General features: G+C 40.1%; 1 protein-coding gene across 2 annotated transcripts in view; it reads left to right on the top strand.

Moving 5' to 3' along the window:
• Window positions 1–20,126, top strand: part of itga11a (integrin, alpha 11a) — a 133,037-nt gene that overhangs the window by 92,033 nt on the left and 20,878 nt on the right. For both annotated transcript variants that reach the window (XM_060912055.1, XM_060912056.1), the window contains exons 17-21: window positions 3,976–4,115; window positions 4,407–4,517; window positions 9,535–9,620; window positions 9,714–9,918; window positions 13,722–13,820. In XM_060912055.1, coding sequence (XP_060768038.1) covers window positions 3,976–4,115; window positions 4,407–4,517; window positions 9,535–9,620; window positions 9,714–9,918; window positions 13,722–13,820 — 641 coding nt within the window. The remainder of the gene's footprint in view (window positions 1–3,975; window positions 4,116–4,406; window positions 4,518–9,534; window positions 9,621–9,713; window positions 9,919–13,721; window positions 13,821–20,126) is intronic.

Here is a 20,126-nt window from a genome sequence, read left to right on the forward strand (position 1 = left end):
CAGAATAGTTAGATTGGAGTGAAACTAGTAATAGTAGATGATATAGCTAAAGTGTAGAATGATGTTGCTTTTGGAATAGCACTAAATTAAAATCTGAAGCAACATATTGTTTAGGTTAAGTGCTAACAGCTCTCAGTCTAACATATTTATTACTTGAGTACATTTTCCGTAAATGAAATATCTTGTCTGGATATAAGCGGGGGTTATGAAGACAACACGCTCCCGTGCTGTGCTCTTATTATTTTTTCAATGTTTGTCTTTTACTGTAGATCTTGCTTTCCAGACACGGTACTCTGTGCTTCTGTCTGTGCCAAAGCCAGGAAGTCAATTATCCTGTCTAAGTGGAGTCAGTTACCGTACTAAGTGTGAGAAACGCAACAGGACAGAGAGAAAACACACTTGTTCACTCAAAGCAGGTCTTCTCACCGGAGTGCTGAGAGGATTACGGCCTGTGAGGTCCACCCGCAGTCTGACGCCGACGTTCTGATCACAAATGTATTGTAACACATGTGATCACGTTTTGACCTCGGGTCCTAAAGCTACATGTGGTTTGGGTTAGCCAGTATGACCTCTGAGCACCCCCATCACATTTGCCATTAGTCTGAGACAAAGAATCTGTCACAGAGAGATGTCACATTTGGCTTGGAATGAACAGCCAGGGCAGTAAATATTGCAGCACATCTTGTTTTGGTTTTCCACTGATATTATGTCTGATGCTAATTCTCTTCAGCTTTACTGAAGGGTTTGGGTGAATTTGAGTCCAGCTTTGTAGTCTGCTTTGTGTTGAAGTAAATGATTCATGATTTATCACTTTGATTACTGTAGATTTAGTGTTTTATCTTGTAGTGCATCTTTCCTCCTTATCTGATTCTAATTAACATCCTTGTGTCCGGGATTTTTTTTTTTCTGTGACTGACTCTGCTAGAGAATTTTCCCGACTAAAAGCACTGTGACAGATTAAAGAAAAAACAAAACAGACAGTTAGCTACTCAGTATTAAGAAAATTTAAATGCAGTTTTTCCATGTAGTCACTGAAGTTGGCAACAACCAGATGCTGAATTTAGCAATTACGCAATTGCTATTTACTCCATAAAGAGTAAACTCTTTCTTTTACATCATGTGTCAGTGGAAGATTCACTTTAAGTCTGCATTTGAGACTTTAAACTCTCAGGTTTCATGTCTCCTGAGTATTATTCATCCCATCTCAAGTGGCACTTAAATCACAGTTTATTATAGCCATAAAATTCGTTGGTGTGCTCTGTGGAGTTCATCAACTAAGCCATGGATCTACCTATTGCGCATGCTGATGATGAACCAGCACTTGTACAAATGAACGAAATGATTGTACAAACGGAGGCGTGTCTATGGGGGGCAGTGCCCACCCTGAGATAAGCCTTGCCCACCCTGATAAATTGGTTGCCCATCCTATAAAAAACGCCTGTGAATATCATCACAATATGCGCGATTTTGCTCGGAGGTGGCGTCTTGTGTTCTCCTTTAAATCCATTTTGCACTCTACTGCTTTCTCATTGGCCATTTCGAAAGGGAAGGGGAGGGGGGGTGCCCTGCCCACCCTATATATAAAAAAGCTGCGTGCGTGCTCGCTCTACGCACATGCGGTAATAGCAAAGTCAGTGTGTACAGCAGTACTGTAGATTCCGAGTTAATAGTTAACAGTAATACATTGCTTACTTTCCCTTCTGATAGTCATGCATAGGTTTCTCATTAAAAAGCAGACACCCTCACCCCCCATGCCCAGCACTTCCTCCGATACTGAGGACGTTTCTCAGCCCAGCACCTCTGCCCTCAACCAAAGTTGCCTCAACACCGTGCTAAGCGCTGCATCTTTGTCGGTGGATGCTAACATCGTACATGTCTCTGTTCCCGTTGACGCTAGCACCTCTGCTACAACAGATATTACCGATAAAGATGCATTGCTCTGCACAAACGTTACAGGCATACAGTCTTCCGTTCCCCTTGATTTAAACACGGATAGCCCATCTCAGCCCATTCTAAAAATTTATCCAAAACGCCTTTTTGGCCAAACCTACCGGTCATTTAGTGCAGGCTGGTTTCAGTCACGGCCATGGTTGGAATATTCAGTCTTCAGAGTCAATAGAAATGACAATCGTCCTAATTTTCAAGTCATCAACCGTCAGTGTACAAATCAACTGTTTTTGAATGAACCTTCCAATGCTAACTGTATTTTTTTAAATTAAAAAAAAAACTAAAAATGGACTGTTCCAAATTATTACGCAAAATAGAGTTTCAAAAGATTTTTGTTTTTGTAAAGAACTAAAAATGGCCATTTGTGAAATTGGAAGCATTAGTAGGTGATAATTACTGGAATCAAAACCTAGTTCAATCAAAACATCTTATAGTTCAAATTGCATTACTGGATTTGTAGCAGATTCAGAGCCCAGTGGGGCTACCCAACTCCCTGGGGTCAAGCAGATGATGATGGTGAGGACGATGATGATAAAAAGTAGCAAATGTCACAAGAGCAATAAACAAAACCTCTTCCAAGCAGTGCAGATTTCCCACCATTATGTTATTTTATCCACTTTGCTTCAACCAATCACCAGCAACTATCATTTAGGAAATCTTTGTCCTATTAATTTGCTCATACCCGTCTGAATGCGCTATTAATCATGGGAAGCACATCTGATCACGAAAATGGGGGACTTATACACACATACATACACTACAATAAGAAATGTAATTTGTTGCCCCCCCAAATAAACCAAATGCCCACCCAAGCATGACATCCTGGCAACGCCTCTGTGTACAAATGATTGTTTTGTGCATGTAGAATATTCTTTCAATTTCTGCTTGTGGTAGAAAGAGAGTTTATTATAGGTGGAAAGAATTCAAACATACCGTACCCTGGAGAACGTCTTAACAAAGATCAGAGAAAGGATTTAGGTGTGGATCCAATTGTAGACGTCTTGGATCATGTAGGATGATGGAGGGTTTAACCAGTTATGGATGTCTGTGTGTGTCTATGATAATGTGTAGAAATATACAGAGGCAGTAAAAGTGCCTAAATTCTTTATTCAAGTAAAAGTGTGTCTACTTGATTAATAAATACTTCAGTAAAAGTGGATGCACAGCTTGGAATTCTTCTGTCAAGTTAAAGTAGAAAATTATAAACTTTTAAAAGTACAAAAGAAGAAGAAGAAGCCTTTATTTGTCACATGCATACTCAAGCACAATGAAATTTGTCCTCTGCATTTAACGCTTCTAAAGCAGTGAACACACACATGCACACACAAGTGAGCAATGAGCACACACACGTACCCAGAGCAGTGGGCAGCTATGCTACAGCACCCGGGGAGCAGTTGGGGGTTAGGTGCCTTGCTCAAGGGCACTTCAGCCCAAGGCCGCCCCATGTTTAACCTAACCGCGTGTCTTTGGACTGTGGAGGAACCCGGAGCACCCAGAGGAAACCCACACAGACACGGGGAGAACATGAAAACTCCAAACAGAAGGCCCCTGTCGGCCGCTGGGCTCGAACCCAGAACCTTCTTGCTGTGAGGCGACAGTGCTAACCACTACACCAAAAGGAAAAGTTCAAGAAACATTCGCAAAGTAAAAAACCTATCTACCTCAAAACACACTTATTTTAATTACTGAAGGTAAATTACCAAGGAACATGGGAAAACACAAGCTAAGTCTAACTAAGAACAATTTTATTCCTTAAATCTCAAACATTAGCAAGCATGCTAAATAGTAACACTTTGCAAAATGCTAAGAGCTAACTGTCGCAATACAAATCCCCTTGATAAATGCAAAGTATGCATCGCAAAAGATTACAGTGAGATGCATTCTGTCTTTCTTGAACTCTATGAAATATATGATTATAGAGAAATGTAATTATGCGCAGTTTGTATATGTAGTAAGTAGAAAGTACTGATCTGACTGCATATTCAGGAAAGGTAAGAATCAACATGTCTTCCTGTCTCTATACTGTAGGTCTTTGGTACAATTCCTATATCGAGGAGAAGCGTTTTAACCCTCGTGCTGTGATGGATGATCCAGATCGGCAGCAGCCACAAAATCTTACTATGCTTTCTGGAGAGGAAACCTGTGAGCACATCTACTTCCACGTAATGGTAAGCAGCTCCTGTCTTATACACAGTCAGAAAACCATTAGAGCACTGCGAACTCGATAAATCAAGCCCACCAAGTGAACTACGCTTCACATGTAGTTACTTGAACTCTAGATTCTTCTGCTAAACCATATATTTTATTTGTAGCACAGAAGAACTTTGAGTCATGACAGCTGGCTATAAGAAGACCTAAAAGAAATGACTGGTTATATATGATCATTGTCCAGAATTTTAACAAAAGACTGCTGTGTTTCATTGTGCATGTGAGTGATATTATTTCTTTTCCTGTTCTAGGAAACAACAGACTATGCCAGACCCATCATATTCACAGTGGAAACAGGTTTACAGAATCCAGACCATGGTCCTACGCTTGATGATACCTGGCCAACTACTGTCAAAACCCAGGTTGGTCCCTGCACCACTCTCTACAGTACCAATTGCAAATTGTATGAAAAGTTATGAGGCTAAGGTTCTAACGAAGGGTGGGTTTATGATTTCAAATTAATCTTTTTCAATTTTTTTTATGAAATCAGATTGCCTGGCATTGCATGGATTTTTACCCATAGAGTGTGCATGCAGTTATCTACCAGCTATGACCATATTCATAGCTCACGAGTTAACATCATAAGATATATCAATAATTATATTAGAGGAGTTCTGTGTATTCAGAGTTGGCTTATACAGGTGCCTAGGTTAAATTTCTAGGTGGACCATTAAGATTCAAAATCACCTGGAGGTTACCAGATTATTCTTGTGTAGCACGTTCAGGGCAGGACTTTTTCAGCTCTGTCTAGACCAGGGGATAACAAAAGCAGATTGAAGAAGCCAATCATTTTTTTTCTTTGCTAACAACTGCAGTATGATGTAATATAAAAGCAACAGACAATTTAAAAATCAAGCCAAAATTGAAAAATGAGAATAGAACAATATTTATTTTATTGATACTGCTGTGTGTCAGCAGTTTGTGTACCTAAGTTAAGAAGGCCATAATACTGTACTGTCATGTACTACACTGAAGTCATGAAATTGTCATGTGTATGTGGGATTAAAGCAATTTCATCATGCATTTAATTTCCACTGTTTCTGACCAATTTTTTCAACCAGGCTGTGACGGCCACTAACCGTCACAGCCTGGCTGAAAAAATTGGTGAGCTGGTGGCCAGTGCCCAAGCCCTGGGAGATGGCCAGTACCCTTTTCCCTCATTGGCACCAGAGGGCCAGACCGATCCACAGCGTAAATGTTCCCCACAGGAAGGAGAGGACATGCTGGTATCTATCTGTCGAGGCATCTGGCTGCGCAAGACCGTCTCCAACACTGCAAAAAATAAAAATCTTAGGAAGTTTATTTGTCTATTTTCAAGTCAAAACATCTAGCCACCCTTATTATAAGACATAATTGCCCAACAAGCAAAACTTCATTTAGCTAGAAAGGCTAGTTTTTAGACAGTCCATCTTGAAAATTTTGTATAGACAAAATGTCTTGAAAAAGTCTTATTTGGAGCACCTTTGAAAATAAAACAAGTTTTTTTTTTAAACAAGTAAGTACATTTTGGACATTTGTCAAATGCGGTTCATCTTGTTTCAAGAAAAAAAAACAAAGACTACATTCAGACTGCACCCTGAAACAACCCATATCTGATTTTTTTTGCCCATATGCGACCTGTATCCAATTTGTTATTGACAATCTGAACGACACAGATCCGATTTTTTTTCACATGCGACCCAGGCTGCTTGGATATGTGGTCCTAATTCCGATGCATATCCGTTATTTTCACATGCGACTGCAGTCTGACCGGATAGGTCGCATTCATGCAACCTACACGTCATCAACAAGAGACAAACATCACTATTCTGCGTTGGCTAATCCCGCCTCTTTGGTGGAAAACAACATTTGTACAGTTTTCAGAATTTAAATAGACTTTTATAGAATTGATCAAGCTAATGGTGGATTTGGTAGGGACCTGGATGTTGATCTGTTCGCCTGATTAAATAAAACAGTTTCTATAACTGATTTATAACTTAAACCATCCTGTATTACAAGATTATAAGATTGTTCTGGAAATTTCCAGTAATTTGACACCTTCGGTCTCATTAGTCTGCTGCCCACATTAATCAGATTATTGTGTGAGTTCTGCCGCCGCCACAAAAACCACATCGCCAGGTCTCGCCTCATCTCCATGCTTTACTTGCAAACTTGAAGAGTGCGCTTTTTTTTGGTTTACGTATTACGTAGATGTGCTTATTACGTGTCAATTTGCGCATACGGGACACTTTTGGGTCATTTTCCGTTCATATTGGAGATCGCATACAAGTCTCATATAATTGGTAATGTGAATGGCCTAACAAAAAAATCGGATTTCACAACAAATCGGATATGGGTCGTCTCAGGTTGCAGTCTGAACGTAGTGAAAGTATGCTTGTTTTGGGAATAAATGAACTTTACTGAAATCTTTGAATCTTGCCCCCAAAATGCACTGTTGCTTTGGCGTTGTGTAAGCACTGTAAGTCAAAATGCGTAGACGTTTGGTTTTTTTTGTGCCTGATCTTGTAAACCCCTCGTACACTGCGCTGTTGCTTTGCCGTTGTGTAAGCACTGTAAGTCAAAATGCGTAGACTTTTTTATTTTTTTATTTATTTATTTATTTTTGGTGCCTGAGGTCCTGGGGAAGTGGAATTTTAAGAGATGTTTTAATGTTTGAATGTTGAAATGGGGAAAAAAAAAAAAACTTGTTGCAATGCTACACGTGTCGTCAACGTGATTCGAGATAGTCTCTGGTCTCATATCTAGAGTATTTTACTAATTACAGGTCACAAAAGGAGAATCTTTTAAGCTAGCAATGCTTAGTTGTAGAATTTAACAATCCTAATCTTAAATTCAGTTTTTACTGCTAAGACTTTGTCATGAATTTAAGTGAAATGCCCTTAAAATGAAATAAATAAAAATGACTTGAATGGCTAAAGGTAAGAAGTACGATCTTGTTATAAGAACTATTTTGATTATTTTGAGTTAATCAGATCTCGCATAATAAGTTCCCCAATCTTATTTTGGAATTATTTCATCTAAAAACAGGTTAGATTTTTCATCTTACTTTAAGAAATCTTACCAAGTCAAATTTGACTAGTTCCACTGGCAGATTTTTTTTCACCTGATTCAAGCAAATATGCTTTGTTTTAATCTTTTATTTCTTATTTTTGAAAGGCCATTTTTTGCAGTGAATGACCGTTCAGCACCACGCATATTGTGACAGCTATACAAGAGATAAATGAAAGTGCAGTTTAGAAAAAGCACTCTGCGCGGACTCTGTAGAGAACCACCTACGAAAGAAGAGGATGAAAAAAAAAATTCAATTCAATGTTTAAAAGAAGTCGTTATAGCAAGTAACGATCATGAGAAAAAAATAGAAGTAAAATTCTAAATAACAGGCTCAGGCCACTGTAACTTGTAGCGTGTCTGGATGCATGTTTGGCTTATTAACACTACCCATCGTGGCAGGATAGTCAGGCTCTAGCAACACACTGGGCAGATGCAAGAACAAGGAATCAGGACATTAGGAGACGAGGCTTTTTGAAAAACACAAAACATCCCCTAAATCTGGACTCCAGGAACTAGTGCTGGAAAAGCTCATCGAATGAACGGAGGATAATTGGGGTGCACAGTCTCACAAAGAGACTTTCCCTGTATTTCACCCCACTGCCACCTCCAGCTCTGTAACATCACACGGCCAGCTGAAACAACGGCGACAGAGAATTTAAAAATAAAGCAAAAATTGAAAAATAAGAATAGAACACTATTTATTTTATTGATACTGTTGTGTGTCAGCAGTTTATTGTGTACACAAGTTAATATGGCCATAATACTGTACTGTCATGCACTACACTGAAGTCATGAAATTGTCATGTGTATGTGGGATACGATGCTATTTCATCATGCATTTAATTTCCAGTGTTTTTTTTTCATTCAATGTGCTCTTCTGTAAAAAGAAAAAAAAAATAAAATTGTGCCCAAGGTGTAAAGGATACTGTACGCTTACAAATACTTATCTACTATGGTTAAAACACTTTAAGTAAGTGTAGTTTCTAAGCTTATAAATATAATGCTCATTTTGAGGAATGAGAATGAAGTCAGTAGAGAGGAGACAACGTCACAAGACAGCTTTACACAAATCTCAGTCTCGAGCTCTAATAAGTACCGTATACAATACACCAGACCTGAGATTCATTTAATTCATTAAGTAGAGGGCAAAAGATCACAAGTTCTACTCACAGTCAGATCATACCAAAGACCATTATAAAAATGGTACCTACTGCCATCTGGTGAGGCACGCTGCAATACAGATGCAAGAAGGGAGTCAAACTCTTGTGGTTACCAGAAGACCAGCCCCCCCCACTGTAACCCAAGCTACACTCTCAGAAAATAAAGTACATTACTGTACAATGGCTTGTCACTGGGACAGTACCATCTAAGGTACTTATTTGTACCCTTTATATACTGCTTGGGAACATATATGAACCTTTTTGGCCCTAAAAAGGTATACCCCTTTTCCACCAAATCAGTTCCAGGGCTGGTTCGGGGCCAGTGCTGGTGCTGGTTCACAACTCATTCAACTTGCGAGCCAGCTGAGAACCAGTTTGCTTTTCCATAGGTCGGGGTGCTAAGGGGAGCCACATCATTACGTCGCTGTATACGTCAGTTACGTCGCTGCGTTTGCATAAACCTTGGCGCGAACATCGAAGCAACAACAACACGGAGAAGAAGAAGCAGCAACAACAACAATAATGGATGACTTCGCGTTTGTACAGCTGCTGCTTCTCGTCGCTTAAAAATGGCGACCTTTCGCGGTCTTGCTATTGTTGTTGGTCTTAACAACTCCGCCCTCGCCCCGCGCTGACGTAAGCGGTTCTTTCCTCTGGCCCAGCAAAGAGCTGGTGCTACCCTGGAACCGGTTTTTCTGGCCCCAGAGCCAGATCTTTGTCAGTGAAAACAGAAAACCCAGTTCCAAACTAAGCACTGGCCCCGAACCAGCCCTGGAACTGCTTTGGTGGAAAAGGGGCAACAGTTACTTTGAGGTCCAATAATGAGCTCTAGGGGGTAAATTAGTGTAGATTGTACCTTGTGGGACAGAAATGGACTCCTACTGTATTCCTTTTTCTGACAGTGTATGTAGTAGGTGAGAAGCTGAGGGCTAGAGAAACAGAGATCAGCACTGCCCAATGTGCCTTAAGGGCCTGGTTAGTACTACGACAGGAGACTGTGCGGGAAGATCAGGTCCTGGAATGGGAGGGACTTTGAATAGAGGGCAAAACTGATAAAGTACAGAATGTTTTGAAAATATACCTTACAGTCTTCATTCAGACCCTTAAGCAGAAGTCCAGACCCACTGGCAGGTCCTATCCTACTGTAATGAGTATGTTTTTCCTGCAGCTTCCTTTTTGGAATGGCTGTGATGAGGATGATCACTGTGTTCCAGACCTGGTGATACAATCACAGACTGACCTGATCAGCCATAAGTACGAGCACATTATTCCTCCCACATATCCACACACGTACAAAACATACCAGTTCCAAAAATGTCCTCAGACTTCATCTTTGCTCTATATTAGGCAGTTCTGTGGACAGGTGTTTCGAGTGAGCAGCGCGTTGTGTCTTAGCCAAACTGAACCTGAAGATACCGAGCGTGTGATAGAGGCATCCAGGAAGAAAATGGTGGTGGATGTTCGTTTGGAGAATCGAGGAGAAAATGCTTATGGAGCACAACTCAACATCTCGTACTCCAGAAACCTACAATTCTCCAGTCTTATAGTAAAGGTACGACACTGGAAAGGGTTAAAGCTTTATCAAATACAGCAGTGTGTTTTGAGAGAGGTAGAAATGCAAAACAAAAAAGTAACAATAAGGCTACTGCGATCACAGGAAAAATGCTGGTAAGTCATTCATAAAGTCTGTTAATATGTTTCCACATGAGTGAATAATATCAAAATTGTGTGCAAAAGTTTGTACATCCATCCTTACTTTGAACTCTAATGTGGCTTTTATAATCAAGCAAGCTGTTCCCAAATGACTTCAAATAAACAAATTGGCTGAAAAAGTGCATGCTTTGGTATTAATATTGATAATTGTGAAATATAATGTATAAGTCATTTACATACAAAAATCATTTATATTCGCATCTGAATGTAACATAAATATGACTTTTATTCTGCTTTCTTCCTCAACATTTTTAGGTCGACTGTTTATTTTGGATTTTTGAATCTCCCTAGCAGTTTTTTCCCCTAATTATTTGTGACAATGTTCCTTCCATTCATGAATAAAGACCCTTGCTGTTGGTATTGGTGTCCATAAACATCTTAGATGCTTTGTAGATCCTTTTTAGGTCATGTAATGCCATTTCCCATTGACAAATTAACAAGACACTTTCAAACAAATTACAGTGTGTGTCAACAGGGAGGCAAACTACTGAGCTTGGAATTAAGAGAACTGCTGCTTATGTAGAAATACTGTAATATTTACATAACAGGGTTTTAATAGAAAACCATTACAGGATTAATACATTTTAATAGAAAATGACATTATAGGAGTAATATTAATGTAAATGTAGTAGTACATTATTTTATTTTTACTTATTTACCCAGGCACACCTATTGATTCATAGGTTTTGAAATGAAATAACATATGGATTGGGCGGCATGGTGGTGTAGTGGTTAGCGCTGTCGCCTCGCAGCAAGAAGGTCCGGGTTTGAGCCCCGTGGCCGGCGAGGGCCTTTCTGTGCGGAGTTTGCATGTTCTCCCCGTGTCCGCGTGGGTTTCCTCCGGGTGCTCCGGTTTCCCCCACAGTCCAAAGACATGCAGGTTAGGTTAACTGGTGACTTTAAATTGACCGTAGGTGTGAATGTGAGTGTGAATGGTTGTCTGTGTCTATGTGTCGGCCCTGTGATGACCTGGCGACTTGTCCAGGGTGTACCCCGCCTTTCGCCCGTAGTCAGCTGGGATAGGCTCCAGCTTGCCTGCGACCCTGTAGAACAGGATAAAGCGGCTAGAGATAATGAGATGAGATGAGATCCTTCAAAGTATCCAACATTTACCTTGATGATGCTTTGCACACTATTGGGATTATCTTAACCAACTTCATAAGGGAGAGCGGCAACTACAGTTATCGACACCTTAATGATCTTTTGGCCGTTGCAAAAGTAGAACAGACTTTTAATACATAAATTGTGAATGAATAATTACTCAAACTCCCACTGGAAAAAAATGAGTCAATTTCCAATTACTTAGCGTATCAGATCATGTAACACCAGTACACAAGTATTGACACCTTTGTCCATAGTTATTGACACCGTTCCACAATTATCGACACCGAGATGATTATTTATTTTTAAAAAAACGGTATGTGGTATTAAGTTAACAAAACATAGTTTTTATTTAAATTTTGTTTTATATTGACATATATTTAGCACAAAATATATTTTATATAAATATATTGATGTCAGTGCTTATGTAAATGAGGAAGTAATTCTAATGTTTGTACGTAAACAAATGAACTGATAATGTTTAACTTGCATCAGAAAATCTTTTTGTTCCACTTTCTACCCACTTTCTAAGTATTTTCAAAGATCACATTTTGTTAAACATTTGTTGTTTGGGGCGGCACGGTGGTGTAGCGGTTAGCACTGTCGCCTCACAGCAAGAAGGTCCGGGTTCGAGCCCCGTGGCCAGCGAGGGCCTTTCTGTGTGGAGTTTGCATGTTCTCCCCGTGTCTGCGTGGGTTTCCTCCGTGTGCTCCGGTTTCCCCCACAGTCCAAAGACATGCAGGTTAGGTTAACTGGTGACTCTAAATTGACCGTAGGTGTGAATGTGAGTGTGAATGGTTGTCTGTGTCTATGTGTCAGCCCTGTGATGACCTGGCGACTTGTCCAGGGTGTACCCCGCCTTTCGCCCGTAGTCAGCTGGGATAGGCTCCAGCTTGCCTGCGACCCTGTAGAACAGGATAAAGCAGCTAGAGATAATGAGATGAGATTTGTTGTTTGTACTAATTTCTAGTTTTGTAGTTTACCAATAAATGTCAACAGGCAGTTCACATTGTAACTACATGAACATCCAGGTCAAAGGTCGCACCAAAATATAAACTGTCTACTGCTATTGTAATATCTCATCTCATCTCATTATCTGTAGCCGCTTTATCCTTCTACAGGGTCGCAGGCAAGCTGGAGCCTATCCCAGCTGACTACGGGCGAAAGGCGGGGTACACCCTGGACAAGTCGCCAGGTCATCACAGGGCTGACACATAGACACAGACAACCATTCACACTCACATTCACACCTACGGTCAATTTAGAGTCACCAGTTAACCTAACCTGCATGTCTTTGGACTGTGGGGGAAACCGGAGCACCCGGAGGAAACCCACGCGGACACGGGGAGAACATACAAACTCCACACAGAAAGGCCCTCGCCGGCCACGGGGCTCGAACCTGGACCTTCTTGCTGTGAGGCGACAGCGCTAACCACTACACCACCATGCCGCCCCGCTATTGTAATATGTGCTAGATATTTACAACAATCTGCAAAAAAGAAAATTTCTGAATGGAATAGAAAAATTTGAATATTTCAAGCATGTAATTTTTTATACACTAGGAATTTAATTCTGGTCTAATTCTATTTATTGCAATCGGATTCCAAATACTCTATAAACATTCCATTCTGTTATGAATCAGAAAAAAATTATGATAAATCACAGCACTTTTTTTTTTTTAAAGTACTTCAGCGATTTCAACAATGTTATACAAAGATCGATCCATAACAGTTATAAATGTGTCTTAATTCCACAGGGTGTCGATAATGGTGGACACCGGTGAAAGTGATCACTATTAACGAAACATCACGTGACTTCTCAAACACGTGTTTAGATACAAAATAGCGACTGTCAAATGAAAGAGTAAGAAACAAAGTAGGTTTCGATGAAGATATCATGAAATATTAGTGAATTTGATAAGTAAAAACATGTCCATGATCTTTCCACCATGCTTACCTGTGATCAAACGTCCGGGTTTTTCTCAATGTCCTGATCGTGCTGAAAAAAATTCCATCTCAGGTAACGAGCTGTGTCATCAGACGACAAGATCAAAAGGTGAGGAGAGGTCTTACGGTTAATTAATTAACCAATAATAACTGTTGTAACTGAAACTCACCTTTGTAAAATTGTTTTTTATTGGTAAATCTGAAAAGGTGTCGATAATTATCGAATATTATCGATAACTGTAGCCACTGCTCTAGTCACCTGGAATGCTTTTCAAAAAACAGGTGTGCCTCATAAAAAAGTTAATTAGTGCAATTTCTTGCCTTCTTAATGTGTTTGAGATCAAATGGTAAATAGTAAATAAATAAATAGCCCTATTCCATAACTTTAGTAATTCATATTATGTCAAGAACCGCTCAACTAAGTAAAGAGATACGACATCCATCATTACTTTAAGACATGAAGAACTGACTTTTAAGTAATAAAAAATAAAGAAAAACATTGAATTAGAAGGTGTGTCCAAACTTTTGACTGGAAATGTATGTTTGTTTGTTTGTTTGTTTGTTTGTTTTAATAATATGACCTTTCTTGTTACAGGATAATTCAGACATACAGATTGAGTGTCGTAGTGCAGACAAGCACAGAAATGAGAAGTACTGTGATGTTGGTGCTCCCTTCATGAGAGCTAAAACACAGGTAAATGTTTACTTTCAAATTTTATAGCATTTTATAGTGTGTTTATATATCCAGAAATATAAACCGAATCTTTATTTACAGTGAACAAGAGTAACAAGGCTTAAAGGTTCCAGATGTTGAGATCTAGAGCTCTGGAGTCATTTGTACTGTTCTGTCATCATAAGAATGAATTCTTTATAACAGCGGTGTTGAATTCTTGAATCTGACTGGTCAGAAGGTATCAATTAATTTTCTATAACAGCAACTCTTGTAACAGTTTGGGTTGTAATTTAAATCATAGATTTATGTCTCATTCATCTCATTATCTCTAGCCGCTTTATCCTGTTCTACAGGGTCGCAGGCAAGCTGGAGCCTATCCCAGCTGACTACGGGCGAAAGGCGGGGTACACCCTGGACAAGTCGCCAGGTCATCACAGGGCTGACACATAGACACAGACAACCATTCACACTCACATTCACACCTACGGTCAATTTAGAGTCACCAGTTAACCTAACCTGCATGTCTTTGGACTGTGGGGGAAACCGGAGCACCCGGAGGAAACCCACGCGGACACGGGGAGAACATGCAAACTCTGCACAGAAAGGCCCTCGCGGGCCACGGGGCTCGAACCCGGACCTTCTTGCTGTGAGGCGACAGCGCTAACCACTACACCACCGTGCCGCCCATAGATTTATGTGTTTTCTCTAAATATATGAAAAATGTATGATTGCCGGCTCCTTATATCTTCTGTAAGGAGGCATTTATTTAGCATTTATGGAAGGAGTCTCCACTGTCAGTGATTTGTGACAGTCAGGAAGTTTTCCACCATGCCAGGAAAGAGGATTGGGTTTTCCAGTTTCTCTGTAATATGAAAAGCTGGCTTAAAAATATTGGATGGTGAAGAAATGACTGTTTATCCCTGCTTTAACTCATTTCATGGACGTTCCACAACATTAAATGTAACTATAAGTGGTTAAAAGTTATGATGTGTCATTCATTAATAAATGAATAATTGAATTATTTGGAAAATTGCCGTGCTAGAAGAGGAATAAGGCACTTTGAGACATGATAATATATGTTAATAATCAATTTCATCTCACCTCACCTCACCTAACCTCTTTGTGCTCAGTTGCATAAAAGGCATCAATACTTCACCATTTAACCCTGTCTCTTGCTACTAGCCTCACCTCCTCCCATGATTTCCAGCCATTCAAATTCCATTCTATTCTTCTCCGCCATGTTGTTTTTGGTCTTCCTACTTTCCTCCTCCCATCAGGTATCCAAGTTAATGCAGTAGCACAATGATGTTTTTTTGGCATCTTGAGCATGTGACCCAACCACTTCCACCTTTTCTTCTTCACTTCTGTACTTATTCATATGCATCCAGTTCTTTCATTAAGTTCATCTATTGATACAATACACTACCGTTCAAAAGTTTGGGGTCACCCAGACAATTTTGTGTTTTCCATGAAAAGTCACACTTTTATTTCCCACCATAAGTTGTAAAATGAATAGAAAATATAGTCGAGACATTTTTCTGGCCATTTGGAGCATTTAATCGACCCCACAAATGTGGTGCTCCAGAAACTCAATCTGCTCAAAGGAAGGTCAGTTTTATAGCTTCTCTAAAGAGCTAAACTGTTTTCAGCTGTGCTAACATGATTGTACAAGGGTTTTCTAATCATCCATTAGCCTTCTGAGGCAATGAGCAAACACATTGTACCATTAGAACACTGGAGTGAGAGTTGCTGGAAATGGGCCTCTATACACCTATGGAGATGTTGCACCAAAAACCAGACATTTGCAGCTAGAATAGTCATTTACCACATTAGCAATGTATAGAGTGGATTTCTGATTAGTTTAAAGTGATCTTCATTGAAAAGAACAGTGCTTTTCTTTCAAAAATAAGGACATTTCAAAGTGACCCCAAACTTTTGAACGGTAGTGTATATGGCCAGAATTCTTTTAAAGCACTGGTATTGAAATGAGTCGAGCCTGTCATTGTCTTTAGCGTTGATCTTCCATAATCAGTTTCACTCCTTGTGTTTTATTCCTTACTTATTTCCTGGTGTTTTTGAGGTTATCTGCTTGAGAGTTGAGTTGTGTTTTTTTTTTCTCCCTGCAGAATTGATTCAGCAATATTCTGTATCACACTGAGGTTCGATTTGATGAGGAAGGATATATGACATGCATTAGTTAGTGGTTGATGTTTGACCAATGAGATTTATGAGCTCTGTATTATCGTGACTGCATGGTTTTATTGTGCACTGTATATGTGAACTGGGTTCTCGGTTGCTGTGTGGTAACAAAAATCTCTTCTAACTTTCCTGTGGTTATTTTCATAGCCTGCTAATGCTTCAGCGATATACATGCTTTGGCTTTGCTCTAAATCATGACTTGTAAACATACAAACAAGCATATCCCACTGGTTTAAGGGTACAGAAGTGCTGGTCAACAATGTAGGATTAGGATGCTAACTGATGTGTGTGTGTTTGTGAGGTTTGGGCCGAAATGTGGGCCAAAAAAAAAAGGACGGCATGTTCCATAAGACTGAACTTTCCCACAATGTGAGTACATTTGGCAGTAAATCTTGACAATGTGGCAGGCTGATGCTTTATTGTTAAAATATAATGGCAAGCTTACTAATACCTAAATGACATAATCAGACAGCATTCAAAGCCAAAGAAGATAAAGAAAGATGGAGAGAGAGAGCGCTTTAATATTCTCTCCCTAATATTAAAGTGCAGTTGGGAATATGTTTATTCTCATGCTTCTAACTGCTCAGAAAACAAGCCTAACCCAAATAAATATATATATATATATATATATATATATATATATATATATATATATATATATATATATATATATATATATATATATATATTGCAGTTCAAATCTGTTCTGTTCACTCAAAATGATTTCCTTTTCTGTAGTATTTCACTTTAAAACTTTCTTAACTATAAATGTATGAACCTGGTACATTTTTCTCTTATCTCACTACTGGCTCTTTTAAGTAAAGCCAGGAATGCTAAAAGATGAAACTAAAGAGATTCGCCCTGGTTTAGTGATCTCGTACAAGACAGGCATGCATACACTCACTTTACACCAGGACATCAAACTACTAAAAACCTCTGCTCTGTTCCTGACATCATACTTTAGCAGAATGAGGAAGGTCTGTTGGGAAGGAACTCTTTTTGATTCTCTCTCTCTCGTTTTTCACCGTACAGCTGAAATATTGCACAGAACACAAGTCTGAACTTAGAACTCACCACAGCTCCTTGGCAACACTGGCAGCCAGCGCATAATGAGGAGTTAATACCAAATTTGCACACATCAGTATTCAGACCACAAAATTATTTCTAGACAGAGACACTACACGGAGAGTTGAATGCACCAGGCAAAGGCAGGATATTCCATTATCCCTTTCAGACACGTCTGACTATTTGTTTAACCACAAATTTTCACCTTACAATAAGGTGAAAAAACATCCAGGATGAGACTCCATCACAGGGCACCATGCACACACGCACTCATTCACAACTAGAGACAATTTAGAGCAATCAATCCACCTTTTAGCAGATTTCTAGAAGGTGGGAGGAAACTGGAGAACCCAGAGGAACCCCACACAGACACCAGGTGAACATGTGAAACTCTGCATGGACAAGTAACTCAAGCTCAGGATGGAACTAGAGACCCTGGAGCAGTGAGATGGCAACACTACAGACGTTAGATTTTATTTCTGATGAGAAATAGCTGGTGTGGTCAAAGGATATTCAGTCAGTTATCCTCAGCGGACTTTTGGGGTTAGCGGACGTTAGCATATTTTGGGGTATATGTAGAGATCTTGACAACACTGTGGCTTGGTGCCTGACTTGAGATTGCATTTCTGATGAGAAATAGCTGGTGTGGTTGCAAAATATTCACTCTATGATCCCCAGTGGACCTTTGGGGTTAGTGAATGTTAGCATACATTGGCATCCATGTAGCTATCTTGGCAACTTTGTGATTTGCTGCCATCTCAGACCAGACTTATAGGCAGGACACTGATTTATGAAACACTGTAGGTAGATGTCTTCTGTTTCAGATAGCTTATGAATTGAAAAATAAATCATATGAATTGCTACGCTTCATATAAAATGATGTTTTAAGTAACCAATTAATATGGCCGAATCCCATATTTCGAGACAGTAAATTACTGTGATTAATAGTGCTATGATTATTCATTGACTTTATGCCTTAATATATTATCATATATATCACAGTTGACCTGGCGACTTGTCCAGGGTGTACCCCGCCTTTCGCCCGTAGTCAGCTGGGATAGGCTCCAGCTTGCCTGCGACCCTGTAGAACAGGATAAAGCGGCTAGAGATAATGAGATGAGATGAGATCACAGTTGACCTGGCGACTTGTCCAGGGTGTACCCCGCCTTTCGCCCGTAGTCAGCTGGGATAGGCTCCAGCTTGCCTGCGACCCTGTAGAACAGGATAAAGCGGCTACAGATAATGAGATGAGATGAATCACAGTATTTGTATTGTGTCTTGCTTTTGTGCTACATCATATTGCAAGTGACAGCGTATTTCCACCACCTGACTTTTTTCAGGCATAAAGACAAGTTTCTTGTTTTAAAGTGGGTGGTTGAAAGTCGGCTAAAAAAAGCCTCATACCCAAAGAACTCTACTCAAGGAAAACCTGGCAACCTCGATAGAGACAAAGAGTTTCCATGCCTTTCCTGGACAGCACCAGGAGGCAGAACGAAGCTTCCTAGCCGCACCACTTCTGCCACTTTTTCCAGGCACGATCATTTTTCCATAGCTCACTGACAGAACAGTTACCCAGAATGCTCTTCTCTCGTTGAGCCATGCCAGGGAGATAATTCAAAATAGCATTCTAGCCATCGCTATAACACTTAAAGACGAAAAGCTATAAGGAAAAGAAGCTATATGTTCTTGGCAGAAGCAGATGGTTGTGGGTTTTTGAAGGAGGTCTGGTGGTTAGAGCTGAGCGCTGTTATTATCAGGTGGGTCTGTGTGTGCTCTGTGTCGAGAATATCAGTGTTGAGGGATGTGACTGGAGGATATGAGAGCTAGGGCCTCATTAGGTGGTTTGCTGTGCCCATAAGCGGTGTTCAGACTGGGGTAGGAGGTAATAAACATGAGCATGTTTTACTGCAGGAGTCTTTCACATGGACAAGGTTATGGACAGCATGGTGTTGTATTCCAGGCCAAATCACTATTAGAAATTTTTTTCAAGTCTGTTATCCTTATGAGACAATAGTATGTATGCATAAGAAGAGATGGGCAGTACATATTTTACAAATTAAATTTGCTTTCATATGGGGCGGCATAGTGGTACAGTGGTTAGCAATGTCACCTCACAGCAAGAAAGCTCCGGGTTCAAACCAAATAGCCGACTCAGGTCTTTCTGTGTGGAGTTTGCATGTTCTCCCCGTGTTTGCATGGGTTTCTTCCGGGTGCTCCAGTTTCCCCCACATTCCAAAGACATGCAGTTTAGGCTAATTGGTGGCTCTAAATTGACTGTAGGTGTGAATGTGAGTGTGAATGGTTGTCTGTGTGTCAGCCCTGCAGTAACCTGGCGACTTGTCCAGGGTGTACCCCGCCTTTCGCCCGTAGTCAGCTGGGATAGGCTCCAGCTTGCTTGTGACCCTGCACAGAATAAGCGGCTACAGATAACGGATGGATGGATGGATGGATCTGCTTTCATATGGGGCAGCATAGTGGTGTAGTGGTTAGTAATGTCACCTCACAGCAAGAAAGCTCCGGGTTCAAATCAAACGGCCGACTAGGGCCTTTCTGTGTGGAATTTGCATGTTCTCCCCATGTCTGCATGGGTTTCTTCTGGGTGCTCCAGTTTCCCCCACCTTTTCAAAGACATGCAGCTTGGGTAAAATTTCCAGCCACTGGCATACATGTCAACCTTTGGTCAATCAAACCCGTATAACCAACCTCCAAAATCCGTATTTCCCTTATAAAATCCGTATAAGATGCAAATTAAAATAATTTACCTAAAATTTGAATGATAATTAACAATGATATATCCCAGTTACTTTTTATTCAATATTAATAACAATAAACCTTCAGAATGAATACAAAGTATTTTTCCAGTCTCACCTGTGAAAGTTAATCCCATGTGATCTCGTTTGGACGGTAAACCTGTTGGTACAGTTAAACGCAGCATATGAATGAGGCATCTTTATTCTCGGCTACTGTCTAGACGCTATACCAGAGACGGGTGAAGAATCTCCACGTTGCCACATCCAATATGGATGACGTATGATTCTACGCAGAAGGCGGCGTCTATGTTTA

This window comes from Neoarius graeffei, chromosome 27 (assembly GCF_027579695.1).
Source record: "Neoarius graeffei isolate fNeoGra1 chromosome 27, fNeoGra1.pri, whole genome shotgun sequence".
NCBI classification, from domain to species: domain Eukaryota; kingdom Metazoa; phylum Chordata; class Actinopteri; order Siluriformes; family Ariidae; genus Neoarius; species Neoarius graeffei.